The sequence below is a fragment of the Caloenas nicobarica genome, chromosome 5, assembly GCF_036013445.1.
Source record: "Caloenas nicobarica isolate bCalNic1 chromosome 5, bCalNic1.hap1, whole genome shotgun sequence".
Lineage (NCBI taxonomy): Eukaryota > Metazoa > Chordata > Aves > Columbiformes > Columbidae > Caloenas > Caloenas nicobarica.
In genome coordinates this window covers 38,774,619-38,802,018 of record NC_088249.1, presented here as the reverse complement: position 1 = coordinate 38,802,018, position 27,400 = coordinate 38,774,619, and the positions used below count along the sequence as shown (strand labels likewise).

Here is a 27,400-nt window from a genome sequence, read left to right as displayed (position 1 = left end):
ACAGTGGCAAGAAAAAACTAACAAAGCATCTAGGAATAGGCCCTGAGAGGCAAAGCCAGAAATGGACCATTCGAAGGCATGTCTGCTTGCAGCTTGATTCATAATGTAGTGACCGAAGAGAGAAGTGTTTTGACAGATGCTCTTTTGTTCTTCGCGGTTATGCGAGCAGCTTGTTTGCTTCCATGATGGCCCTAGCAGAACTCCTCTTTATGTTTAGATCTCTTCAGGCTTTCGGGATGAAGTTTTGAAAGATGATAAAATTCTTACCTGAGTCTGGATTTTACATCTTTAAGGGGGTTGGATATCATGTGAGGGAGAAAAAGAAAACATGTTTGTTTGTGGGAGGAGAGTGGTCTCCTCTTATCAGTGTCTTTCTGTTATAAATAACCTAGAAGCCTTCTCTAGCATAGGTTATGTGAAGGGAGCATGTAAGAAGGCCATAAGATTAAATTATTGATGAAAGAAGATATACTCATAATTTGAACCAGTAGGTTCCAAGGTAGGTGTGTGTACCTTATGCAAAAATACTACTTTGGACAGCAGTATCATAACTGGGTTGGGTTGGAAGAGACCTTAAGGATCATCGAGTTCCAACTCCCCTGCCATGAGCAGGGACACCTTCCCCTAGACCAGGTTGCTCAAAGCTCCATCCAACCTGGCCTTGAATGTTTCCAGGGATGGGGCATCCGCAGCTTCTCCAGGCAGCCTGTTCCAGTGCCTCAGTACCCACATGGTGAAGAATTTCTTCCTTATATCTAATCTAAATCTACCCTCTTCCAGTTTAAAGCCATTACCCCTTGTCCTATCACTACATGCCCTTGTAAAACGTCCCTCTCCAGCTTTCTTTTAGGCCCCCTTTAGGTACTGGAAGGCTCCTGTAAGGTCTCTCTGGAGCCACCTCTTTTCCAGGCTGAACAACCCCAACTCTCTCAGCTTGTCTTCATAGGAGAGGGATCTGTCTACATATAGTGTCACAACTGATGCTTTGCACCAGAGCTGCCCATCATGCTGTGCCTGCCTTTTTCAGGTGATGCAAACTTATCGCTGCTTACATGCTGCAGTAAATTCTCAACTCTTAGTTTTATGTTTTCATTTTGCATACAAATGTTATATGCAAAAAGGCAGTGTAATTAGTTTTCTTCAATAGTGCGAAAAACTTTTCTCAGATCTGAAATGGTCATCTTAAGGGTGTCCGGACATAACTATTCCTTGATGAAAGGGAGACAGAGGTTTTAATTACCTGGCCTCTTTCTTGTGGCACAGGGCACCAGCTGCCACATACAAAAGGAAAAAAAAAATATTTCTGGAATTGCAGTCCTGGACTCACCTCCTTCATGGACAGACTGCAGTTTGACTGCAGAGAGAAGCTGCCATTACTGTTAGCGAGGTGATGAAGAATGATGGCAGAAAGCTCTGCATGGGCAGGCATTTCTAAAAGGCCAGTGTGGTTTCGTGTTTGATCACAGCGGTGGCCTTGGGACAGTTCTTCCAGCTATCATAATTGGGTTTTGTCTGTGAATTCTAAATTTTTTAGAAAGCACTTGAGGAACAGGATGAATGCAAAAATGGCTGATAGGTTTCTGTGGGTGTCCTGGAGGACTCTAGATCACTGGTTCATCCCTCAATATTTATGCAAGAATCTGAACAGAAGTGCAACAAGTTGCGCTTTCTGGAGTTATCCAGCAGCCCTTCTGCCCCAAATTCTGCAACAGAGATGCTGAGCTAGCTGAAAATCCTCTAGTAGTTCTACAAGTGAAGGTCCTTCCCCTGTTCAGTGACTCCTTTCTGCTTGCCTCTGAGCATAATCAAATGGTTGAGAAACTATTTAGGGAGCTGAAACAAATGGCTTATTTCCAAAATCAGTCACATCCCGTCTTTGTAAACCTTAGGTATGTGTGATCTTTCATGAGCAGAAAAGCTCTGGTGTAGACCAGAGCATCTTTAAGGATGTCTTAAAAACTTATGTTAAGTTGCCAATGGTGCCTTCTCTCTGTCTCTGCTACTGTTCAGGTCTCCTCCTTCCTCTTTTCTCTCAAAGGGTCATCTCTCCCGTCATCAAGGAAAAGAGTCCTTTGCTGGTTACCTCCCAATCTGGAAAATAAAAGGAGCATAGTTAACTGATCATACAGCCAAAGAAATGTGACATCTTTGTGTGACTAGCTGCCATAATTTCCTCCTTGTAGTCAGGAAATTAGTTCCTGTCTCTTGACCTGCAGTGATCTGTTTAGCACACAGGAAGTATATGAGGTTTGTAGATTGGTCAAAATTGGCGCTTGTTCACATATTCATATTGCCATTACTTATTTGATTGCTGCTACTCTCTCAGGTACCCAGAAAGTACGCTAGAGTGCTTGCCTAGTAACAGCTACATCAGGAGGAAAAGAAGTAATCTGATTAAAACCAAGACTTTTCTTGGCAGGGATCTAAAGAATGTGGTATGAATGCACCGCTCTAAACAGTGGTGCGAAATGATCTACTGTGGACCTCACTGCCAGAAGCAGACCCCAGAGCTATCCCAGATGTTTAACTAGGCTTCAGTAGTAAAGTGACAACAGCACAGATTTCCCTGATGAATGGAGGCGCACGTGTAGCAGCATGAAGCCGTATGTGAGCTACTTCTTCAGATGTGGGCATGCCTAGTGGAAGTAGGCATGTTTCCAGTAGATGACCTGTTCATATGTTTAAAAAGGCATCCTTGTTAGTCTCCCTTTCCTGAAGCAGTGGAGGGAGGCTACAAAATTTACAAGTGTCCCTTGCTATCTAGCGGCAGCGGTCCCTAGTGACAGATCTGCCAGTGTGATGAATGCCCTCCAAATCCAAAGTTGGTAGTCTCGTGGGAAAGTGCAGGTGCGTGTCACCACCATGGAGTCAAGGGAGGTCCTCAGAGCTCATTAGTTTCTCCTGCAGCATGATCTGGGGCAGCTGGTGCCAGTTGTGACTTTTTGGTTGTGTTTCTTCATTGCATGGTGGGGGCAGATATCTCCAGTCTCTGTGAAGAAGCCGTCAGACTTCTAAACTGCAGTGTCACTTATGGGCCAAAGCTTTTTGTGCATGATCAGCCTTACTCTAATAAAAGGTCTGGAAAGAGGCAGTACCGAATCTTAGGTTTAGTGTTTCAGAGTGGACCTGTTTGCATTTAACAGCAATAAAAATTCCCAGGACTCTCATTTGGATAGGGGCCAGAGCACTGAGTCCAGGCTCTGACTGATGCATCTTGTGACAATACGGTTGAGCTTTCCTCAATATAAATATAGTATTAAAGTTGGACTTCAGTCTAGTGTCCTTCTAGCTATCACGATTGACTCTTCGTGGGCCAGCTGGACTGTGCTCTCTTGCTCATCAGTGAAGCTGCCTTTCTTGATCTGTGACCATAGGGAGATGACTGGAGGGGTGTCTGAATCCTGCTTACACTAGCTTTTTAATCAGGATTAGGTATTCTTAATGGCACACAACAGATTCTTTTTGAAGACTTAAGTAAATCTCTGCAAAATTTTGGAAGTCCAGGTTGGAGACCTCTTGTCATATCTGAGAGATATTGTGCCTTAGTTTCCACCTACAAAACACAGTTGTTCAAGTAGATTCCTCAGTAGATTGTGGCTCTGATGGAGGATGAGTTTGCATATCTAATCCTATGCAAAGGTTTTCCAAACAGAGCTCTGAGTGAGAAGTTCTGAAACAGCAAAAGGAGCACCTTCTACAGCTAGATTGCACTTCATCAGAACTCAAGAAGGCCTTTTACATCCCTGAAGAGAGGTAGAATGAACATGTGGATAGTCATTTGAAAGACTAGAAATCACTTATCTAATAGTACCTGCAGCCGTTTGGTGTTACAGTATCCATGTGTTTATTCAGTAACTCATCCTCTATTCTCATCTCCTTCGAGCTCAATTTTCTAGGGTTTCCGTGAGTAAAAGAAAGCAGAGGCACGGAAGCTGTAATACCAATGCAAAAAGTACCAGCTTGCAGTTACGCCATGTTGATTCTGCAGAGTAAAAGTCCTTCAGGCTCAAGCGGTTAGACAACAAACCTCAAAGGCTCCAGTTATAATCAGGAAAGTTGCCTCTGTCATGTAAATCAGAAAAAAATGCAGCAAAAAGCTAGCTCTGCTTTTTGTATGAGAGATTTAATTAAGGTTATTGTGGTTCAGTTTTTCCTGGAACAGAAGCCCAGTATTTGAAGTTAATAACCTGCAGCTTATGATCATGATTAAAACTGAAGAACCTTTGTTGGAAGTTATGGCAGGGCACAAATTCATTTGGAAAATAAGGTGTCAAACCATAGGTAGTTACGCGATACTTAAGAATGATATATACAAATATTCTAGTAGTTGAGGCTTCAAGCAATCCTCAAGTAATGCTAAAAAATTGTGGTAGTGCTTTTGTGAACTATTCTTCTTCCTCCAGTAACACTTTTCCAAATCCATTTCAGCTTGCAAATTGCATTGAGAAACTTGATATACACTGAAAGTGAGATACCTGTTTTATTATGCGAGTGCTAGAGAACTTCTAAGGAATCATTTTTGTCCTCAGGAACTGGATACTTCAGAAGAGAAGAGTGTGCTGATGGCTGCTCCAGGGCCTACAGCTGCAAAAAGTGTTGTGGAGTTTGCCAGTTCTTCACCAGCTCCGAAAAGAGCCAGGGAGGACAACAGCCTCGTGCCTCTTATCATTCCGGTGTCTGTGCCAGTGAGAAAAATTGACTTGCAGAGCCTTGGAAAGGAAAAGTCTGAGGATGGAAAGCTCCAGAGAGGCCAAACAAATGATCGAGCTTCTTGTGAACGCAAACCTTCTGTGATAGTCACTCGGAGGCGATCTAATCGTAGTACTAACATGGAAACCTCAAATCAGGTATGAATAAACTAAGAAAGCAAAGGTGAGCCAAATCTGTTAGATTTAATTGTGTATTTGTTGTCCATAAGCTTTTCTATTAAAGTAGTTTGATTGCAAGGCTTGGACTTGGAATGTATGTATTCTGGGGACTGCGGATTTTTTTCATCATAATATTGCCATGTATTTGGGAATCACTCGCTTTTTATGACCAGCTAATGCTAGCTAGTACAGCCAAGCAGTGCCCCACTACTGAACGATGAATAAATCCAGATAGTCAATAACACTAGAATAAATAGTCAGTCTGAGTAAAGAGTGCTTTCTCCGTACACGCATACATAATAATAAATTGTGAGTAGTGCGCATATCTTTGTATATGAATAAAATCCAAAAAGGTGATTTATTCTCCTGGAGTGGAAATCTCTTACTGAGGTTCTAAAGGTCAGTACTTGAGTGTCCCCCTTCAATCTGGTGCTGATGAGTGGGTTTTTGGTTTTGTTATTTTTTTCTCTCTTCTATTCCGAAGTACAATAGAATGTTCAGATACCAGAAAAATTGCAGGGATCTAGGGAGGTTTCTCTACATTTAAATGCTTGACCATCTCAGACAATATTTTTCTATTGTTTTCTGCTCTCACTATTTGGTGTCACCCTGTACCAAGGTTCTGCTATACTTTTATGTCTTCTTTTGAAGCTACCATGAGGTCATTATCTTTCCAACCAGAGGTTGGACCACACATGTGTAGTTCTTGTAAAATATAAATTCATAAGCACTTGGAGCTTGTGTTGCTACCTAATAGTTCCTGTGTCTATGCCATTCCCCATCTTCTTCTTCCCTCTTTCCCTTTGTGCTAATTGTTGAGACACCCTCCAACTGCCCTGCCCAGATTTAGAGCTGCCATGAAAGAACATTGTCATCTCCCTAAAGTTTTTCAAATGTCCTGAGGTTTTAAAATGAAATGAAGTATGTAATTCTTTTTCCTAATAGCATGAAGATGCTGTTCCAAAGGATGAAGCAGAGGGCTTTGCCCGGAAACCAAAGCAGCGGCCAAGACCTGAGCCACTCTTCATACCACCAAAAGCTGGCACCTTTATTGCACCCCCTGTTTATTCTAACATTACTCCGTATCAGAGTCACTTACGGTCACCTGTCCGTCTGGCAGATCATCCTTCGGATAGGAACTTTGAGCTACCTCCTTACACTCCTCCACCAATTCTTAGTCCAGTGAGAGAAGGCTCTGGGCTATATTTTAATGCTATCCTCTCTTCAAGTGGTCTTTCAGTTCCACCTCCAATGACTCCCAAAAGTGCTCACAGAACTCTGCTTAGATCAAGTAAGTTCCACTTTATCCTTCCTTTCTTGGCTGATTTATGATAAGGAACTGTGGAGTAAGAGGAGGAAGATGGTGACTTTAGGAGGTGTGGTTATCTGGAACTTCTTCATGGTCGCCTGGGGAGCTGGGATGGAGGAAATGCAATGTTGCTTCCATCTGGGCATGTGTTTAAGGTGCATTCACAAGTAATCTGCAACACCCCCTGCTGACGTTCTTAGGGATGGAAAAGTCAGTTCTTCCTCCAGAATAGCTTGTCATTATCTTGAACTGAAGGAGCAGTAAATAGTTATTACTAAGATGTAGATGGAGACCGAAAGGTGAGTTATTGGTCGTCTTAAAGTCCTTTAGCATATGGGTACCTTTTCTGAGAGGTGGATAGCTCTGATAGATTTACAAGCTCTGTAAAGAATATATCTTGAATGCAAAGATGTGTTGTCTGAGCAGTTCTTTCTTTTCCTTGCAGATAGTTCAGAAGTCACCCCTCCTGTTCTTACGGTAGTGGGGGAAGCCACCCCAGTCAGTATTGAACCGTAAGTACCCAGTAGATTCTTAGCCTGGTAGTGAATGTGCTGCTTTTCTTCCTCCTAAACCTTCAAGCCGCTCCCTGTACAGTTGATGTATCTCTTAGAAACATTGAAGATATTCCCATTAGTGACTCAAAATGTAAATAGTCTTTATTAAAAATTAATCCATAAGATAAATAATGTTTGTTTGGAAAACACACCTTGTGATTCTGGTGATGTGAACTGGTTTCTGTGACTGCTTATTTGTCTCTGGGCTGAAATCCTGTTGGTTAGCTGAAGGTGAGTCTGTCCTGTTTGGTTGTATACAAACACTTATTTGTATGCCGTGTGTTTGGTTTAGAGTAGGGAAACAATGCTCCTTTAGAGGAAAGCCAAAATGTAGTATGGAAAAATGTAGTTAGCTCTCACATGGACTGGTCAGACGCACATTATCCATAGGGTGTGTATTAGCGGCTGCACAGCTGTGACCCCGAGTTTGCTCCCTCCTGGGTTCGCTCGGTCTGAAAGCACTGTGGCCAGTTGCATGCACTGTGTGTGGCCTGAGCTAATAAACCTCATTAGTCCTTTTAGCTGGTGCTGTGTTGGGAAAGCTCAGACCTGTGTGGACCCAGCAGCACAAGAGAACACAGTTTGGAGATGCTGAAGCTGGAGTTAGGAGCTTAGGCTTGGTGCCAGTCCTGCTAAACTTGAGTGGAGTAGCAAAAAAGACAAGAGTAGCAAAGGTTTCTCACAGCCCTTGCAAACCCTCTGGGAGTGTTATCAGCTTGAGTTCAGTGCTGTAGAACTACAGCAAGATAGTTCCAATTCGCTATTATCCCTAGGTTAATGAACTGCAAAATCTAAACACGGGGATGCGCGGCGTGGAAACAGCCCTATGGCATAAAACCACCCACCTGGCCCTGTGTTGCTGACTCTGTGCAGTCAGGAATCTTTGCTCTAACTCTGCAGCACAGCCTGTAACATTTGAGATGTTTAACTCAAACTCTTCCCAAATAAATACCAGGCTGCTTTACTTTTTCTTCTAAAATGGCTTATATTTTAAAAATTAGCTGGAGCATTTGCTGTCAGGTTTTTTTTCTGTTCTGCCTTTCTGTTTGAAGCTGAGTTTTCTGCACTTTTGTCAGCAAGCTGTCTGAGCAACTGTTGCAATTGTGAATAAACCAAGGTTGTTCTTGTCACCTTTGCAAATCCCATCCAGGATGAGTCCATTAATGGAAATAATCACATTTGTTGTTTTTTTTTTTTTTTTTCCAAACCTGTTTCGAAAATTACTTAATTCATCTTTTTTGTTGTTGGTTCATTGCACACCAGTCCAGGGGAAGCTCTTCTTGAACAGATATTTTTTTTGTTTGTTTGTTTCCCCTCAAATCTTGTTCTTTAACTTCTCTATAGTACAATTGTCTTTGGCTGTTATGTCTGTGGTTTAAATTCCTGAAGTTAATGACATAAAGGTAGTTGTATCTTTAGTTGTGTGTGAGAATTTTCGAATTTTTTGCTGGAAATTTCAAACCATAATAACTTAATAATGCAAGTGCATTTCCTGTTGCTAAAAAGGAATTATGTGCAAAGAGTTGTTTTGCTGTCATCTTAAGTCTATGCAGGTAGACAGGTTTAACTTTTAACCGAGATAAATTAACAAACCAGTATCATTTTGTGTTGTCAAAGTAATCAGTTTGCTGCTCTGGAGCTGGTTTGTGCAGCAGTGTTGTGGTCAGTTATGTAGACATATCTTCTATAAAGGAAATACAGCAAGCGGTACTTTTTTTAAAGAAAAACTGTTTAATTTGATTTGTAGTCTTCACTCTGTCAGAAGTCGACTATAATTTGTGATTACTCAGTATTATGTTCTTAATTGCTTGCACTTTGCCAGACCTCTTGCTAATGCTTCTCAAAAGGTCATTTCATTGTGGAGATTTGGAATGGGAAATGTGATAATGAAGCTTAATTCTTCTGTTTGTGAAGTACTACAATAGGCAGCTGGTGTCACAGATCTTTGTGTATTACCAGTTTTGCAGTTCAGTTGCTTCAAAGTCTTAAAGTCACCCTTCTGCTAGCCAGCATCAGCTGTGAATTGCCTTCTGGCTTCAGAGCCTCAATTCTGGAGGTTACCACACTCAGCTCTATGCTGGGCTGTCCCAGGAGCACCATCAGTGCTTACATGCAAGAACTTCTGTACTGAAATCTCAGCTTCATCAGTGAAGGAATCATGGAATAACATAGCTTGAATGGGTGGCTGGAGGTCATCTGGTCTAAGCCCTTGCTCAGAGCAGGTCAAATTAGATCAGGTTTCTTAGGTCAACTCTTACAATGGAAATCTGGTTTTATTTAGATATTGCAGGTGCAGGGTCTAACTCTTAGGCTTTTCTAGCCTAGGGATGCCATATTCTAAGTTCAGTTTCAAGATAAAAAGTAACTTCTGATAGCCCTTCAAACCCGCATTCTTTCCCTCCAGCTTTTCCTATTTAATCTCTCCCTCTCCCAGGTGAGGTCAGAGGAGTCTGTGTCTTGGGACACAGAATCTCCCAAATTTCCCAATGCAGTAACAGCCTCTTTATCTATTTCCAATTGACAGCAAAGTGTCAGTTTCTGTCAGTCATCCCTCCTAGGGTGGATCAGAATCCATTACTCTTTCCTCCACTGTGAAGCTGCATGTGGTGACAATAATCAAGACAAATCACAGTGGGCAGAAGACTCCATATAAACGTCGTTCTTCAGTCCATTGCAGTGTGCAGAAGGAGGACTTGCATGGTGTTTGTTTTGGTTTGGGTTTTAGCAAGGTCTCCTCAATCTTGCAAGAAATCTCTTTTTATTTTTGGTCTGGATTGTGCTGTTTCTGTAGAAGATTATAAAGACATGAAGGAAAAATGAAAAACTATATAGTGTTATAGCTGAAATAGATTTTGTACCTGTAAAATACTCAAAACCAAACTTTGAGATTTTCTTGGAGTTCTTTGTTCTCCATGCAGGTCCTGCTTTTAGCATGGGTTTGAAAATTACTTACTTTAGAGAAGCAGTTTTCAACTGTGTTAGTTCTCCCCTGCCCACAGCCGTGATGTGAGGTGTGTGATGTCCCTATCGCTTTACCTTTGACAGGTATTGGAGGTAGTATATGACAGATAGTATGTGGCAGCCTGTCCAAAACTTTCCTGCCACATCTGTCATGCTGGATGTCATCCTGTCATCACCTACTGGAAGGAAGATAGCATCAGTCTGTGCATCTAGCAGATTGGGCTTGTCCAAGTAGGAATCCCACCGCATGAATGTCGAGCTGCTGCTGAATGGGTGGATGAAGTCAAAACAAGCGCGTAGTGTAGTTATCTTCTGCATCTCTTTGTTGATACACGTGTGAATTGTAAATCATTCCTCTCAAGTGTGAGGAAGTAGATCTGGGTCTGCTATAGATGCAAAAGAAATAGTTTGTAAAATCTCTTTTTATGTGTGTTTGAAGTCAGCCATTTGTTTTGAAAGCAGGCTTTTCCAGCTCGTGACATCTCATGATGCAGATGCTTACTGACAACAGCAAAGTGAAAAAAGGGAATGAAGCAGAAAAGGGAATGAAGGTGTTTCCTCATTCTTCTTCCATAACAGAAAACGGTACCTTCTTCCTTCCCTTTGTTACCACAGTCTCCTAGGACTTTAAAACATCTGATTGGAACATTTGCTAGTATCTCTCTGGGTTTTCGTATGGGTTATATGTGTTGCTTCAAGGCATCCCTGTACCTTTTCCAGACATTTGCTTTCCTAGTAGGCATGTGTGTGTCATTTCAAGACAGCAAAGGACCATAAAAGTCTGGAGGATGGCACTTCTCTGTTTTTGTTACTATTCCTCATTGTTCTTGATCATGCTTTTTACTCTGGCAATTGTGTTTCCGCTCACGCTGGAGGGGAACCAAGCCAAGACTTGAGAATCATAGCAAACCCTGCCCTGGGCAGGGAGTTCTACCTTTTTCTAATGAAGCAACTCCAGAGTTTAACCATCTTGTGGGCACTCACTGATGTACTCTCTCTCAAAAACAAAAAAGAGCTTATTTCTCCATCCCTTACTGTTTCAGGAGCTATCAGCGTGGTGCAAGTTGACTGATATCTGAAAGAGGAATATTTTTGCATTAAGCATAGCTGTCTTATTTCAGAATAGGAGATTTTCATTATACTGTAAGTGGTCTGACAGCAGCTGTTCTCAAATATCTTGGTTTTATGAAGGGTCTCTTTGCTCATTTAGTTTGGACTTTCTTTTGCTCTCTCTTCTGGACCTCTGAATTGCATACATAGTTGCTGTCATACTCAGAAAGTTGTTCATGACTTATTCAATATATTTTACACTGACTTTGCATAGTGACTGCTGTCTCTCTGTGTATATTGCCACCAAGTAAGAGATGTAGAGCAATGGCAAAGGACATCCACGCTTCACTGCTTACTGTGTTATTGGTGTAGCATTCAGAATCTTTAAGTATGAGGTTGTTGCTAAAAGAACGGGATGATACAGAATGAGCAATGCAGCTTCTATAGGTTTATATTTTTGGTTTCAGTTGTTAGAAATAGTTTCTGGAAGATACTAGCTTGTATCAAGATCATAAAATACCAAACTTTGATCCTGCTTTGAATGGAGAGTTGGACCAGACAGGTTGAAAAGGACTTCTGGAGACTAAATGATGCCATGATTCTGTAGTCATGGCTGGCAAAACGTTAATACTAAAAAAGACTCACCTATCTTATGTGAGAGGAGCAGGCTTGCTGCAAGAGAAATCCATATGACAGCTTCCCAAAAAGTGGTGATTATTGAAAGCTAGTAACAGTTCTTTAAGCAGTTATTAGGAGATCCTAATTTACATATAATTCCAATGATTGTTGATAAGACAATGGAAACTGATAACGGACATAAAACCTCTAACCTTCTGAGTCATACTTGCCAACGTCACCTACAATACCTGAAAGCTGTTCATGTTATATGTGAGAACCTGCTGCATTTCGGTTTCTTCATAATTAGTGCTGCCAGCAGGGATGGAGACTTTCTGGGTATTGTAAAGGGGGCCTGACCATTACTTGTTACCTTTCCTGCAGGCGAATAAATGTAGGAACTCGCTTTCAAGCAGAAATCCCATCACTCCAGGACAGATCTCTGGCAGCCGTTGATGAACATAAAGCAGAGCTGGTGTGGCAGCCATGGGGTGACCTGGAAACCAACAAAGTCACCCAGGAGAATGGTAAGACCGTGGCAGGCTGGTAAATGGGACTGAATTGTCACAGTTGTAGTAGAGGTAACCACGTATCTACTGCAGGCATAATTTAAAATGTATCAGAGCTGCCACTCAAGTGTCGTGTTTGAGTGGCCTTGAAAACAGTCTTAGGAGTAAAACTTGTTATTGGGTTGTGTGTGGCGGGGCGGGGGTTGATAGGATTGGGTTTTTCTAATTGCGATAAAATGGAACCAGGCAAAGAGCAGCCTTTTGCTCAGTGAAGCTTCCTTCTCTTTGCTAACACTTGAATGCCACATGCACTCAAATTCTGTATTTTTAAAGGATGTTCTAGACATAATGTTTTGGAAAAAATCAGGTTGTAGGTGGAAGTCAGGATGAGGAAGCAGGAATTGTGGCAGCCAGTAACAGACTTGGGGAGCTGTGTGCTGCTTGTGCACATGGGCTGTGGTGTATAGAAATCCTGAAGGGAAGAGGCTGCCCAGGGAGGTTGTGGAGTCTCCTTCTCTGGAGACATTCAAAACCCGCCTGGACACCTTCCCGTGTAACCTCATCTGGGTGTTCCTGCTCCAGTGGGGGGATTGGACTGGATGATCTTTCGAGGTCCCTTCCAATCCCTAACACTCTGTGATTCTGTGGGCAGCCCTGGAAGAAATCTTTCTGATGAAAGAGAAAAAAGGGATATTGTGAAATGGAAATTCACAATATAGTAAAGGGGGGAATTCAGGAAATCTCTGAGCCGAAGGGAGGTGGGAAGACCATATAGGAGGGAGAAGAGGACAAAAATAGTCCTACATGTAGACCAATGTTGTGTGACCTTGCAGTCTAATGAGTTCTTGAGTCCAAATTTGACCCAGATAAATTTGCAAGGATGTTCAACTTCTCGGAGAGTTTTACTTTCTGTTATGTCTGGCTCTGCTTCAAAAGAGCTAATTAATGATGTGGATCCTGTGGGGAAACTCCATTTTAATCTTCTTATCTGAATTTGTTTGGTACCTCTGTGAAAACAGTGGAAAACCTGCTAGCTGCTGCCTGTTCAAGCATTTTTCCTGGGGGTGGAACCAACCAGGAGCTGGCGCTGCATTTCTTACATGAAGCCAAGGGAAGCATTCTGGTGAGTTTCTCCAGCTTTTCACCTTGCTGTGGTCAAAGATGTTAATGAAGGCCGGGTAACTTGTCATTCCTGAGAGGAGGGCCTTGCAAACTCCTTCCTGTGCATCTGACTCCCACTGTTCAGTGTCCCTCAGAGATGTTGCTGTCCCTGTAGTGGGTTCTGCCTGATGTGCAGTGCCATGTCCCCATACTCTCTTGCATATTTACAACTTTGACAAGTTGCTTTTTAACAAACAAACTGACAGTCTACCAGGGTGAGTGAGCTGAGACTGCTAAGTGGATCTTAAATGTTGTCTTGCTGGGAAGATAACCACATTGGAAGGAAAAATAAGGGGCTGGAGCTGAAGCTGAGACTTAAAAGTGCAGCGTCCTTCTCCTCTTGCTTTTAGCAGATCCATTTAACTTCTCTGCGCATGTCTACAAAACAGCTGTGCTGCTTGTTTTCTGTCAGTGTTGTAAGGCGTGATAACACTTTCATAAATGCCCTTTGATACCCCTGGGAGATAGTATCAAAAAGCAGAGTGTAGCATATGGGACAGCATTATTGTCCTTTTATAGTTCTGTGATTGATTTAACCTGGCGTAAATCAGCCCTGTCGTAAATCAGCCCTGTCATCAGGAGGATCCAACACTTTTGCCTGACTGCTTGTCCCCTCTTCCCTGTAGTGCGCCAGCACTGACACTTGTAAGACTGTATTGACCTGCATTGGAGAAGGAAATGAATAAAAAGTAAATTTTTGTGCGCGTTAGGTTTCCGCTAGGTAAGTCCCCAGAATCAGCCCACCCCTGTGAATGCTGTTGGTGGTGCTGGAGAGGAGCAGGGCTGCCTCGGCAGCAGGAGTTTGCTGTTCAGGTGCTTTAAACTGCTGATGGAAGCTTCATTCCTTCCTCTCCCTCCTGCTAACTTTGAAAGCACTTCCAGTTTATAGGCAAAGTAAAAAGCTGCTTGAGAGGGTTTGTTTTTTGTGTGTGGAATCTTTCAGTCACATGACTGCTCTGTTTGATTTTGAAATCTTGCTTAGTTAAGTGAGGTGAGATCACAGTGACTTGGATGTTTAAGACAGGCATCATTTAGGGCGGCGTGTTTGGATGTGAGTGTGTAACTTAGGCCTTCAGTAAATGACAGAAAACTGCTGCGTGGTCTCTCTCTGAAATTAACTGTCTCCCGGTACTGTGGTGGTTGCGTTGGAAAGTGTAAATTTGCAGAGACATGAAGAGGTGCTGAGAACTTACCGCTTGCCTGTGGTACCCAAGACTCAGTGGATAATCAAGAATGTGGTTTTGAAGTTGTCTCAAATGTTAAACTGTGCTACAGTCTTCTCAGCTTGCCAGAAAGGAGAAGAATTAACAATTGCCTGATCTCTGTTTTAAATACCCCAAATATTAAAGTAGTTGTTTTATTTGTGTTTATCTTAGGGAGCTTTGACCAAACTGCTGTTGAAGAGGCCAGTACGATTGCCTACCCACCCTTTGGCAGATTATCACTACACAGGTTTGTTTGACCAAAATAACTCTGTGCTGCCTGTCTATCATAAAGGAATCCTTTTATCCTTTTGTGCTCTTCTGGGGAACTCCATAACATTACAATAAGATTAAAAGACCACTCTTCTCTCTGATAAATCAAGTGATGGCTTGCCAGGAATTTTGCCTATGCAAATTATGAGACTTAGAAGAAATGCTCCATCTCTTGGAACACGTGCATGTATTTGCATGCGTGTATGTTCTGATTTCTTTTATGGGGAAGGGGAATGTGACCCCTTACACTAAACACAGAGAATGCAGAAAGATAGCTGGTATGTGCAAGAAGGGCTGTGGTGATCTCAGAACCACAGCCTCTCTGGCATGAATTTCCAGGGTGGAGTTGAGAGGGGTTTATGGGAAGAGTCTTCAAGCTTGCTGAAGGAAGGTCAGCCAACTATTGATGCCTGTCAATGTTTCTGCAAAATTTAAATGCTGTAATCTGCCTTTGTAGTCGTGTACCCAATTAGAAAATAGTCATCTGTATGACATTAACTTCAGTGATCTAGAGTGACCTTAGCCACCTGATGTAATGTGGTAGAGAGACATCTAATAGCTGGAGCCACAAAGCATTGAAATGACATTTCTTCATTATTACACACTCCTACTATAATGCTTGGGAAATGTTACTTGGGTGATGTCTTTAAGGCAAGAGGAGATTAGAAAATGTGTTCATTATTGGAGGCAAGGGTGCTAGGGTAGTAGGAATATTTGAGATGTAATAAATCTTCAAGTATAGTGGATTGCTGCTGAAAGAGAAGATCCTGTTCTCCTGCCCCACCATTTCCCTTGTATAAAATCTAATGACTGGGCCACCACAGGTGTCTGTTCACCTTGCTGTTTTGTTGGAAAACATCTTAGTTTTTCTAATGATGTGATGTGGGGCTGCACCCTTGCATGTGTGTATTGGTCATATTTAAGGCTAACATGAAGAAAAAGCACGTAGAGGAGTAAACATTTGAAATTGCAAGGGCTTCGGTTACAACTTTTTTATCTACAGGATCAGACAAGTGGAAAGTTGCTGAAAAAAAACTTTTCAACAAAGGCATTGCAATCTACAAGAAAGACTTTTTCTTGGTCCAAAAGCTTGTAAGTTACTTTTTCTATTTTTTTAATGATAGCAGTGATGTATTCTTACACATTTGTTGAACATTTAATACAGGGAGTTCAATCTTGACCTTTCTGAAACCTCAGTATTAAGCATTAAGCCCTGCCCTCAAAAGATTCCAGAGGAATTTTATCATCCAACACAGCATAAAATCTCACTGTATAGCTAGAACAATAGTGTTTGTTTTGCTGTTGTTGTTTACTTAACTCTTGTACTTAGTGCATTACTTCCATTAGTCCACACTGCAGATATCACTTCTGCAGGGTGTATTTATAGAGTGCTGGTAATGTTCCAGTACGGCTTAAATGACTTGCTTATAAAACGAAATAGAAACACATCCTTGCTACTGATGTAAGGGACCAAAGAAGGATATGTGAATGATGCATTTTTTAGGATTTCTCTTTGCAATTTTCTGTGACAATGGTAGTAAAGATGGTAATTCCCATCTATTTTCATGAGGCATGACGCTTCAGTGGGGGGGAAATCACTGAAGGAGAGTGCAAAACCAGGAGCTGCATACATATTTTCTGAATAAATTCCCAAAAGGCATTTAAGTTGCAAAAGCCCAGAAGCTAAGAACATGTTCCAAAACTTCCAGAAAAATCATTGATTGAGAATATGTAGATGGTCACAGGTCTGTACTGAAAATTGTCTGCCACCACATGAATGTGAAATGCGTGTGGCCAAAATGGGAGAGGGCTGCAAACCTTCTTTTCCATTTTTGGATCGGTATTCTGGTCTGGTCTTCTCTGAAGTGCTGCTGGAAAATAAAGCTCCCCCATAAAACTGAAAGGCTGCTCTCAAGTCTGACAGCTCAGTTGGAGTGTTCCAGAGGCTAAGAGGTGCATTAAGCTTACAAAGTGCCAGGTTCTGTCACCTTTACATTGACCAGCTTTTCTTTGGAAAGTTTTTCCTGTAGTTCTCGGTGAATACCAGTGGCAATAGGGGACGGGCTGTGGGACAGGCCATACAGGCAAATGTGACACAGAGGAGGCGGCTTTAACAGCAGTTGTGGTGGAATGGAGACTACTGGGGAAAGAAATATATGACATGTATTTATTGCACCTTTAGTAATTATTTACAAGCCTTCTTAAAATCAGGTAATCCATTGGACTTTTATGTTTTTTTAAACGCCAGATAAAAACCAAAACAGTGGCTCAGTGTGTGGAATTCTACTACACATACAAGAAACAAGTGAAAATTGGTCGGAATGGGACCTTAATCTTTGGGGACATTGATGTCGCTAATGAGAAGTCTATGAAAGATGAAGCTGAAGTTGACATCAAGGTAACTTCCTAAATTTCTCTTACCCATTTTGGGCTGTGGTGTGAAGTTTGATTTTTGTCTGTTGTCTCATTTGCTGGTAAAATCAAAAGTAGAAACAATCTGGCCAGTGTGGAAGAGTCCAGACTCACAAATTTGTGTCCTGTGTCACATAATGACATTTACTTACAGACATCAAAATTAACAGTTCCTTTGTCTTCTGGTGAAGAGTTCCCATAGGTTTGCATGTGTTCTTCCTCCCAGAAGGGACATCTACAGTGAAGAACAGGGACATGTGGAGGAGGAGGAGGAAGAGGAAGAAGAGGAGGAAGCAGAGGAAGGGTTGGATAACAGAAAGAAGAGCACAGTTCCTCTCAAAGATGAACAGACACTACAAGATGGTTTAATAGTAAGTGCTGCATTGTGCATGCTGTGCTCTCTGTGCTGCTTTCACTCTGCAACTAGTTTAGAAAATACCAGGTGGACAGTTCCAGATGTAAAAAGTTTCCACCTCTAACTTCTCCCAGAGCAAGAGACTGGGCTGAGGTAGCTTATAGTATTACTGGCAACCAGACTGTGTGCTGTGGTGGGAGAACTGGGGTGAGCAAGGGGAATAAACCCCAGTGTAACTCTTTCTGATTGGTGCACACGTAGAACCATGATGAGAAACGTACTGAAAATACCCTGAAGACTTTCTCCTTAAATAAAAACTTGATCGAGAATAGATGAAGCACAGGAGCTCAGCCATTGTTTTCCATCTGGCGGTGGGTTTAAGTTTGTTTGCATTAACCGCTCCCTTCTCTCCAAAGGCCCACGATGCCAACATGAGGAGTCAAGAGGCATCTGTCACGGGCAGAATCGGAAGGAAGCCAAGAGAGACGCTAGTGAAGCCTCGAAAGCCTGTTACTGCTCCGGTGCACAGGAGGAGGCGGAAACAAAAGATAAAATCAGATGCTGCCAGTAAAACTCAGAACCCAGAAAACACATTTCCATGTAAAAAATGTGGCAGGTAAGAGCAACTCCACTGCCAGCAACAGTCACAGAATTGCAGTAGGGCGTCTGCTGTGGAAGCTTATTCTCCAGTGAGCTTTCTTCTGTCTATTTAGGCCAGAGAGACTGGCAATAATTTTAATGACTTATTACCCCACTGATATTTGCAGATTAAGGGGTTTTACATATATAGATATTAAGGTAGTGCTACTCGGATAATTACGTGGTGCTGTTTTTCTTCAAATGGAATGACACACCACCTGCATTGCAGCTGTGTGCGGTATTTCTTATGAAGCTGCACTTCCAAACAGCTGCTGTATTGCCCGTCTGCAATGTTTTTGTAACAAGTAATTTACATATATTTGCTAGATCACGTATTAAGAACATGGTACTTACGAACAGTGGTATAGAAGTGCAAGGCACTACCATTGTTATAGCAGCAGATATTAGGCCAGCGGGTACGCAGTTCATCTGGTTAAACCTGCACCCATCTTTTGTGTCTGTAAAATATATTTGTCTTTCTTCACACGGTTCTAGCAGTTTTTTGTTGCCAACAGATTGATAAATGTCAAGAAAATTCAGTTCCCTACGTAAATTGCTTAGTCTTAAACAACAGTCTCTTAATACCAGTGGTTATCCCTTTATTTTAAAAAGGCACCAAGCCCAGGGGGTGGCAAGAAAATGCGATCTCCGGCTAGTTACATCTCTGGGGTGTTGAGAGGTTCCTGCTGTGGCTGGGGCTCAGCTGGTCCCGCCAAGGTCCCCTGGCTCTGTGCCCCCGGGAGCACGTGGCGCTGGCAAGGGCAGTGCCGGGAGAAGTCGGTCCGGGATTTGGTCCTGGCCGCTGACAAAGGAGAAGCAGGCAAAGATTCTCAGTGGTGTCTAAACTTGTCTTGTGGCATCTGGTGCCAAACCCAAATAGCTAACGGCCAAAGATGCAGGAATAGATCAGAGAAGTGCAAAGTTAGGAGGAAATAGCTCACGTGTTTCTGGCTGTGTGTACAGGGCTCAGGAGTGGCACTTGGCCATTGTTCACCTCCAGGTTTATTGTATTTTTGCAGTATAGGGGCAACGCCTGAAAACCAGCGCCCTGTTGTGTTAAGCAGCAGCTGTGTATTTCAGATACCAGCACTACCCCTCCGAATTTAAAAAATATAAGAGCTGAATGAAAGATTAGAGGAAAACGCTGTATTAAGAAATAAAGCAAATGGTTTGAGGGTGCTTGGGATGTCCTGCTGTGGCACTTCACCTGGTGCTGGCAGACGCAGAGTCAGAAGCGGTGTTTGCTATAGGTGCTCCACAGCAATGCCAACGTGAGTTCCCATGCCAAAGCTCACACGCTTGAGGCTGGAGCAGCAGAAGCTCTTTTGGAGAATGAATGAAGGAGGCTCTAGGAGAGACCAATGCTAACATACACGTGTGCTTCCTCAGGGTGTTCTACAAGGTGAAGAGCCGCAGCGCTCACATGAAGAGCCACGCGGAGCAGGAAAAGAAGGCGGCCGCACTGAGGCAGCAGGAGCGGGAGGCGGCGGCGGCGGCCGCGCAGAGCCGAGCCCGGCAGGACGAGAGCAGCGGCAGCGGCAGCAGCAGCAGTGGAAGCAGCAGCGCGAGCTCAGATGAAGATGGAGAAATATAGCAGCAGACCAGAAGTGGAGGGAGTAGCAAGGCTGGACCCAACCTCCCTCTTGGTGGTCTCACTTTTTTTTGTTTGCACTTTTCTTACCTGAACCATCAGGTCTCAGTCTCAGTGCTGCCGTTCCCTCATGCCACATGTTCCACTTCACCTTGCCAGTACTGACCAAGCCGGAGTGGTGGATGAAAAGATTTGTTTCAGCTTGGATTTTATTTTTTAAACAAATAAGATTTCTATTCTATTTATAATTATACCTGAGGTACATAATAGAACAATGTCACCTGCAGTGGAAGTAAGTTCTCTCTCGGGTCAGTCAGACCTTTCTTTTTGTGCTTGTCAGGAATCATGATAACAGGACTCTTGGATATTAAGGTTTCCAGACTGGAGAAAAAAAAAATGATGCTCTGCTCTGAGCTAAGTGTATCCAGTTACTGTGACACTGGTGATTTCTAGATGTTTCCTTTCTCAGCAAGTTCTCCTCCCTGTTACACTTTCCTGGCTTTCTTTCTGAGCTTTTTTTTCAGGCAGCCAACAAGTTTTGTGGAACGATGGTGTTTGCCCTTTTGGCCTCTGCTTCACAAAATGAAAAGTGGGATGAGCAAGACACTCTTCTTCCTTCTGAGAAGTTTTACTTTTCAAAAGGAAGCCTGAGGTGCTTTTTTAAAGTCCATTAAGAATGCAGCAATGAATATGAAAATATCCTGTGGGATTAGAGTAGCCACAGGCCTTGCGGGTTGTCTCGTCTTGGAAAAAAAAAAATAGTTTGCCTTTGATTAACTTGATGGAAAGTAGTCTGGGCTTCACAAGTGCAATCTGAAATGAAAACTGCTGGTTTTGACTTTGCGTAAAAGGGAGCAAGTTTGTTTAGTGAAAATGAACCAAGACCTTCTTGTGCGCCGGATCGTGTGCACCTCCGAGATTGGAGGAACAGACTCTCATCTCCAGCAGCGATCCCTCTGTGAATAGCTTTTACCTCTTAATACATCCACTTCTGTCTTGTGGCAGCCTTCATTTATTCCTCAAAATTGCCATCATCAGGAGCTTGTATGGTGGGGCCCTAGTTCCCCAAATACTCGTGTCAGACAGAATGCACGTGCGGGAGGAGCTTGTCGCTGACTTCCACGCCGGTGGCTGGACAGCCCTGCCTGCTGGGTTGTCCTGCTGTGAGCCGCGCTCTTTGCTGAGGGGCTGACTCTTCCTTCCCAACTGACACATGCTGAAAGCCCAAAAAGTCTGGTCACCCAAAGCCTGCTGGTGAAAGAGAGTTAAGAAGTGGTCCAGCGGATGTAGATGTTAGATTTGCACAGGATTGTTCTGTGCGTCTTTATAGCCCGCATTTATCATTATTTTGCAAAGACGTGAAGAATGGGTCACTTCCACGTGCTTCGCAGCCGGTCAGTCCCGGCCTTGCCCCCAGCTGCCCGGCTCCCTCCCTCAGCCCGTGCTGGTCCCGCAGCATCCTGGTTGCTGGCGCTGTGTGATCTGCTCCGGTGAACCTGCTTCAGCAGGTGGGTTGGACTAGATGACCTCCAGAGGTCCCTTCCAACCCCAACCATTCTGTGACTCCGTGAGATGGCATCTGCGCTGCCGCAGTGACGCAAAACCGAAGGAGCCGATGGCTCCTGCGTTCCCAAGCAGGGGTCCTGGGAGGGTTGCTGTATGTGAACTGCACAGTGTTCCCAACTGGCTGATTGATTATTTTTATTTTTTTTTTTTTTTTTAAATCTTGACCCTTGAGGCTGGTAGATAAACACCAGGTTAACTATGGAGAGTGGCTGTAACTCCAGTGTGCCATCCGGCACCGTGGTTTTAGGCAACCATGACTACTTCACTCTCCAAGTCCGGGAGGCTGTGTATTGTACCATGTTTGCTTTGACAAATACATCCTTTTTCTTAATAGCAGAAACAGTTACTATTCTTACAAAGTAAGTAGGAGTATCACGGAGGACTGCACTTTTCTCAGTGTTGACGCTTCTGCCTTTAAGTGTTCAGTTTTCTGCCAAGGTTTTATTTTTCATTCCTAACAAAATTAGGTTTCCTTTCAGCATTTGGATGACTCTTTCATGTCCTTGCATGCATGGGTCTTGTTGACCAACCAGGCTGTGGAAGCAGATGGCATGTCATAAACTGTTAAAATAATTCAAAAACTGCAAAGAACAAACAGCTTCTAAACTTTAAAAAGAACTTTAAGCAAATCAGTCTTCCTATTAAGAGTTTCAGTGCTGATTATTTTTCCTTTTGTAAATTGGAGAAAATGCTTGTCTACCATTAGCCCAGGGCCCTTAAAGAGAACAGGAGCTTTGTCACACTGTGCTGGGACAGACAGTAGGTGAAGCAGCTGGACCTCATGGTCCACTTGTAGTACTGGAATTAATTCCAGTAAAAAGCAGTGATGCAACTACAATTCTGAAGTGTGTTTCTGGGAAGCTGCCAATAGTTTCCAGATCTTGCGAACTGCAGGGCAACAGTTCAGGAAGAAGCAGGGCTTGTGAGTGTATCTAAAAAGGATTTAAAGTAATGTAGATATAATTGTACTGTTGTAATGAAGGTATTTTTCTGGAATACCAGTGTTGCAGCTGTAGAATGGTGTACAGCTACTTAACAGAGACTGGGAACACCTAGAAACGCATAACAAAGAAATGGAGATGGAATTGGAACTGGCACACATTGAGAAACACGGCAAAAATGAAGATTTTTTTTATTATTTTTTTTTTAATTGGAGAGGAGATCTGATTGAACTCAAACTAAAATAAGGTTAATCAAAGTGACTTAGGAAAATGCTTTCTCTGTCCTTGCTGAAACAGTGCAAAATCAAGCAGTGTGTAATCCCTTAGGAAAAAACAGACTGTTCATATTGGGACAAACCAAAGGTCTGTCTGGCTCCAGGTCTTGTTTCTGACTGTGATCAGGAGCAGATGCTCAGGAAAACGCAAGGGACAGTGCGGACTAGTGGGTGTAGTTCCAGCTAGAAAATAGAATGCTACAGTAGAAGAACTTACATGTGTTCTCTAAGGCAAATCTGCAGAGAGATTTGTGCTGAAATGTGCTGTTCTCCTTATGGACAGAAAATCAGGACATTTCTCTGCCTTCTGCTATTCTGCTCTGTGTATCACCTGCATTTACTGTAGTATTTTTAGTGTCTGGAAGCAGGCCTGGGTGATAATGAGCAAACATTTAGTCCTGGCCTTCAGGAGTTTTCAAGCTTGAAGTAGTTTTAGGCACGGCAGAGCTAATTATGGTGACAAACAACTGATCAGACTAAATAAAGTACAAAGATTTAGGGAGCAAATGATGGGATTGTTTTAAGTACCAATTTAATCTTCTTTCAGATATGATGATGCTTGAATGTAAGCATTATTATAGTCTTCCAAAGACCAGATTTTTCTCTGATTCTCCCTATTTATGAAAATAATATAAGTAATTTTTCCTCTCATCAAGGACAAGCCATAGAGGTGCTGATAAGAACAAATCAGAGGTTTTCTTTAATTGCACAAAAATGGTGTATATATTATGCACTGAACCCAGTACTGGCTGTTTGTCTCCAGCCTGCTGCAGTAGAAGTAGAAGAGATTTGATCCAGGGAGGGCTGTTACTGGAAGAAAATCAGAAAAGGGCTTTTTTGAGGACACCCTCTAACAGCTGTGTGTTAGCGTGGCTGACCAAAATCAGGCAAACGTTCTATGTAAGTGGCATCAAACGGAAATGTTTCTGAGCTTGTTTACATATTGCTAGTAGCCACCAGAAGGCCTCTTTTCTGTCATGATAATAAGTAAAAATGTTCCTCTGAGTGTATTGTTTAAAAACAAACCAGCAAAACCCAACCTGCTGTCCAGTTTCTTATGGCAGGAGTTTGGAATCGATCCTACATCTGAATTAGATCCTGCCTACTAGAAGAAGTTGGCAGAGATTTGACAAACCAACCACTCCCCAGTTGCTGTGGACAAAGCATTTGAGCTGAATTTGTCTAATCTGGAATGAATTCTGTTACTTTCTATAGCAGGGAAAAAATAACCGGAGTGGCTCTTCACTGCAGCACAGTGTTAATTTAAGGCTGTGTTGTTCTAATCACAATTTAAAAAATATATATTATTTTCTATGTTCTGTTGATTTGTCCATTTTAAACCCCTACGTTCGTTATCTTCCATTGTTTAAAGGCATCTTTACTGATCCTTATTTAGTATAAGGGCCTGCTGTTAAGAAAAAAGGCAGTATACGCCCAGTCATTAAATTGAGTTTGCACAAGGCATCTCTTGGCTTTAGCTGCCTTTTCTCTGGGAACAAATACAAGATTTATAGACTGCAGTTCTGTAAACGTGATCTGCCTTTTACAGTGTGAGCCCAGGCTTCAGGCGGTCGTGTATCCCGGAGCCAGGTGGCTGTAGTGCAAAAGCTTTACCTGTTTGAGCCCTGATGCCGGCCCTGGGCCTTGCGGAGCGGCAGCGACGGGTCAGGTTTTGCCCTGGTCACGTACTTGTGCCCGTGTTGTCTGCCCTTTGCAGGGAGATTCAGTCTGTCGGGTTTGTGCTCTGCACGGGGTCGCACCTCTGTTTCCTAAGACTGTGTGTGTATATAATGACTAGATACACACGTGCACTCGTGTGCTTATTTGATATAGCTGCAGGTGCTTTGCAGTCTAGCTGCAAGAGCAACAACTGTGCATTTTAATCTATTTGATGTTTTTTCCATTTACTGATACAGGTAAAGGTATCTGAGATAATGGTATCTGCGTTTGGCCAGGCCCAGGCAGGAATACAGGTGTTTGAAGGCAAGGCAAGGAGAGACAGTCTAAAGCTTAAAGGTAACTCCGCTATTAACACCAAACTAGAGATATAACGTGAAGTCCAAAATAGCTAAAAATACCCTCTGATCAAACTGAGGCTTTGGGTCATTTTTATCATTGTAACAAACTTGGATTAAAATCAGCATTCAAAAAAGTGTTTCCTAAACAACAAGGAGTGAACGTTCTCTGTCTTGGCAATTGCACACTTTTAAATTCTCTTTCAGGCAGCAGACTAGAAAGTTCGTATATATTTGTATCCTATTTTAAAGGAAATGGGAGCAGGGAGGCCTGTAGCCATAGGAGTCTTGTCTGCTGTCACACAGAGGCACTTTTAGCCCAGTTATTACCTCGGCCAGAAACCTTATTCTAAACCGCATTTTCCCACACAAACTTTCTCCCTGTTTTATCTTCTGATGTATGTCTGAAAGTTTATAAAGCTTTAAAGAGACAGAGAAGCAGTGTCTACAAATGGTGTGTGTGTGTTTGTTTTTTCTTTTTTGTGGGGGTGAGTTTCTATGTAAATTTGTCACTTGGGTTCAGCTGCTTTACTTGCCCTCATTTTCTTCTGTGTCAAACGTTAGGAAGACACAAACTTTGACTCCCCAGCTGTCTAAGGATTTTTCTTTCCACGACTAGGATTCCACTGACAGCTGAGCCTGAAAAAACCTTAACTTCTCCAGATTAGAAGACAACATATATTTTTATAGAAATGTAATTGTATATTTTAAAAACCAGTTTCCTGCAGCTTCTCCACATGTATTTTTCCCCTTGTAGTTCAGATTTGATATAAACTTTTTCGTGTTCATTCTTTTTATGTTCTGTTTTTAAATTTGTAGTCGAAGCTTTATTGTACTGTACAGGAGCAGTCAGCCTTTGTAATTACTGTATAAATGCTTTATAATAAAGTATATTACTTTAACAAGTGAGCAGACACTTCTTTTTGTGTGTTTGCTGCCTAGGGCACCTTTTAAAAAAAGACTGTTACATGTTTAAAATGTACATATATAAATATATTTACCTGTTGCTGTACAGTTGTCATAGACTGGACTGAATTTATTTTTTGTGTGCTTTTTTATAAAATATTAATACACTAAAGGAAATCTTGCTGATGTGATTGTAATGTACTATGTAACTTATTTACTTAATATCCTCTATATATCTAAAAAACCTTTTATTAAATGAGGTTTAAAAAATAGTTTTGTAGCTGAGTTATTTGCTGGTATGTGGGAGCGGCTGTGATGCATTTGTGCAAAGGAAGCGGTTATGAGTCCTTTCAGCTACTCTGCTCTCATCATACCCACCTCTGTATTTTCCATAGCAATCATGGAATTGTTTTGGTTGGAAAAGACCTTTAAGATCATCAAGTCCAACCATTTACCCAGCGCTGTCAAGTCCACCTCTAAACCGTGTCCATAAGCACCTCATCTATAGGTCTTTTAAACACCTCCAGGGATGGTGACTCCACCACTTCCCTGGGCAGCCTGTTCCAGTGCCTGGCAACCCTTTCCGGGAAGAAATTTTTCCTAATATCCAATCTAAACCTCCCCTGGCGCAACTTGAGGCCATTTCCTTTCATCCTATCACTTGCTACCTGGGAGAAGAGACCAATATCCTCCATGCTACAACCTCCTTTCAGGTAGTTATAGACAGCGATCAGATTGCCCCTCAGTCTCCTTTTCTCCAGGCTGAACAGCCCCAGTTCCCTCAGCTGTTCCTCATCAGACTTGTGCTCCAGGCCCTTCACCAGCTTCATTGCCCTCCTCTCAACTTGCACCAGCACCTCAGTTTCTTTCTCATAGTGAGGGCCCCAAAACTGAACACAGGATTTGAGGTGCAGCCTCACCAGTGCTGAGCACAGAGGGACGATCACTGCCCTAGTCCTGCTGGCCACGCTATTCCTGATACAAGCCAGGATGCTGTTGGCCTTTTTGGCCACCTGGGCACACTGCTGGCTCATGTTCAGCTGGCTGTCCTCCCCAGGTCCTTTTCCACTGGGCAGCTTTCCAGCCACTCTTCCCCAAGCCTGTAGTATTGTTACCTGAATCTAAGGTGGTTTGGTTTGGTTTTGTTTTTTCCTAAATATATTTTGTTGTATGGTGCTAATCTTGTTTCCTCTGGCAGTAGGTGGATCACTTGCTGTGGATTTTAAATATTAATATGCTTCCATCCATCCTCAAAACGAAGGCTCCTTCTGGTTTGGTAGTTAACCAATTTTAGTTAATTAGGTTACACAGGTATTTCTCACACCTATGGGCATGAAGTCTTCCAAAGCTGCAAACGTTTCACTATGTAAAGCAGGTGGCAGAAACACCTATCAGTGTCTGACCAGCCTCCTGTGAGATTTCAGTTAGAATCCAGGCCAGCACACCTGCTTTCTTTGTAGTTGTTAATTTTATGCTGACAAATTTTCATTTCTGTATTCTTGGCAGTGCTGGCGGGAGAAAGATGCAGCCCAAGACATTAAAATGCTCCTTTTTTTTTCAGCTCATTGTAGAAGCCCCTGCTTTAAGGGAGTAATCCTGTGGATATGGCTGTTGATCAGCAATAGCGTTTGGAGAAGTAGTACTTTGTTTGGTAGGCAAATGAAACAGGGAACGCTGAAGCCTTCACAGCAGAGAGCAGACCAAGGCTTTGCTTAAGGCTTTACATCACGTATTTGCCTCAGGGCCAAAGCCAACTGGCAAAAGTGCTGAAGGTTGGCTACTTGTACTCAAACTGTGAAGCCACGCAAACAAACTTTGGATGATCAAAAAAGTCACAAGTTTTGGGCATTTTGGTTTTCATCTTTTTTTTTTTTTTTTTTTTTTAATCGGTGGATCCAACCCAAGCTTCTGGCAGTTATTTCAACTACTGAGACCTTTTAAGCATTTTAGTAATTAGTAAGCTTTGAGTTAGTGTTATTGTGAGGAATGCTGCAGTAATTCTCTGTATGTTTTTTAAATAGCATTACAACTGTCATTGCAGGATGCTGTTCTTGTCATCATTGAGACCAGACTGCTGTGGACTGGGGGGGAGAAAGCTTATTCTTTATATCCAAGTTTTGAAATTACATTTCAGGGACACTATTGAAGGCTAAAATTTCTATGACAGAAGTTTATTAATCATTTAACCTTTTCTTGTC

The 27,400-nt window shown here is 42.5% G+C and overlaps 1 protein-coding gene across 5 annotated transcripts in view; it reads left to right on the top strand.

Moving 5' to 3' along the window:
• The window catches only part of MIDEAS (mitotic deacetylase associated SANT domain protein), a 57,290-nt gene extending 31,891 nt beyond the window's left edge, over positions 1-25,399 (top strand). For 4 of the 5 annotated variants that reach the window (XM_065635431.1, XM_065635430.1, XM_065635432.1 and 1 more), the window contains 11 exons: positions 4,530-4,847; positions 5,814-6,159; positions 6,623-6,689; positions 11,742-11,884; positions 12,886-12,989; positions 14,404-14,479; positions 15,506-15,594; positions 16,751-16,900; positions 17,106-17,285; positions 17,686-17,885; positions 19,298-25,399. In XM_065635431.1, coding sequence (XP_065491503.1) covers positions 4,530-4,847; positions 5,814-6,159; positions 6,623-6,689; positions 11,742-11,884; positions 12,886-12,989; positions 14,404-14,479; positions 15,506-15,594; positions 16,751-16,900; positions 17,106-17,285; positions 17,686-17,885; positions 19,298-19,502 — 1,878 coding nt within the window. In that variant the 3' untranslated portion in view covers positions 19,503-25,399. Of the gene's footprint in view, positions 1-4,529; positions 4,848-5,813; positions 6,160-6,622; positions 6,690-11,741; positions 11,885-12,885; positions 12,990-14,403; positions 14,480-15,505; positions 15,595-16,750; positions 16,901-17,105; positions 17,286-17,685; positions 17,886-19,297 lie in introns of those variants that run through there. The other variant, XM_065635434.1, reaches the window with a different exon arrangement.
• The last annotated feature ends 2,001 nt before the right edge of the window (positions 25,400-27,400 follow it).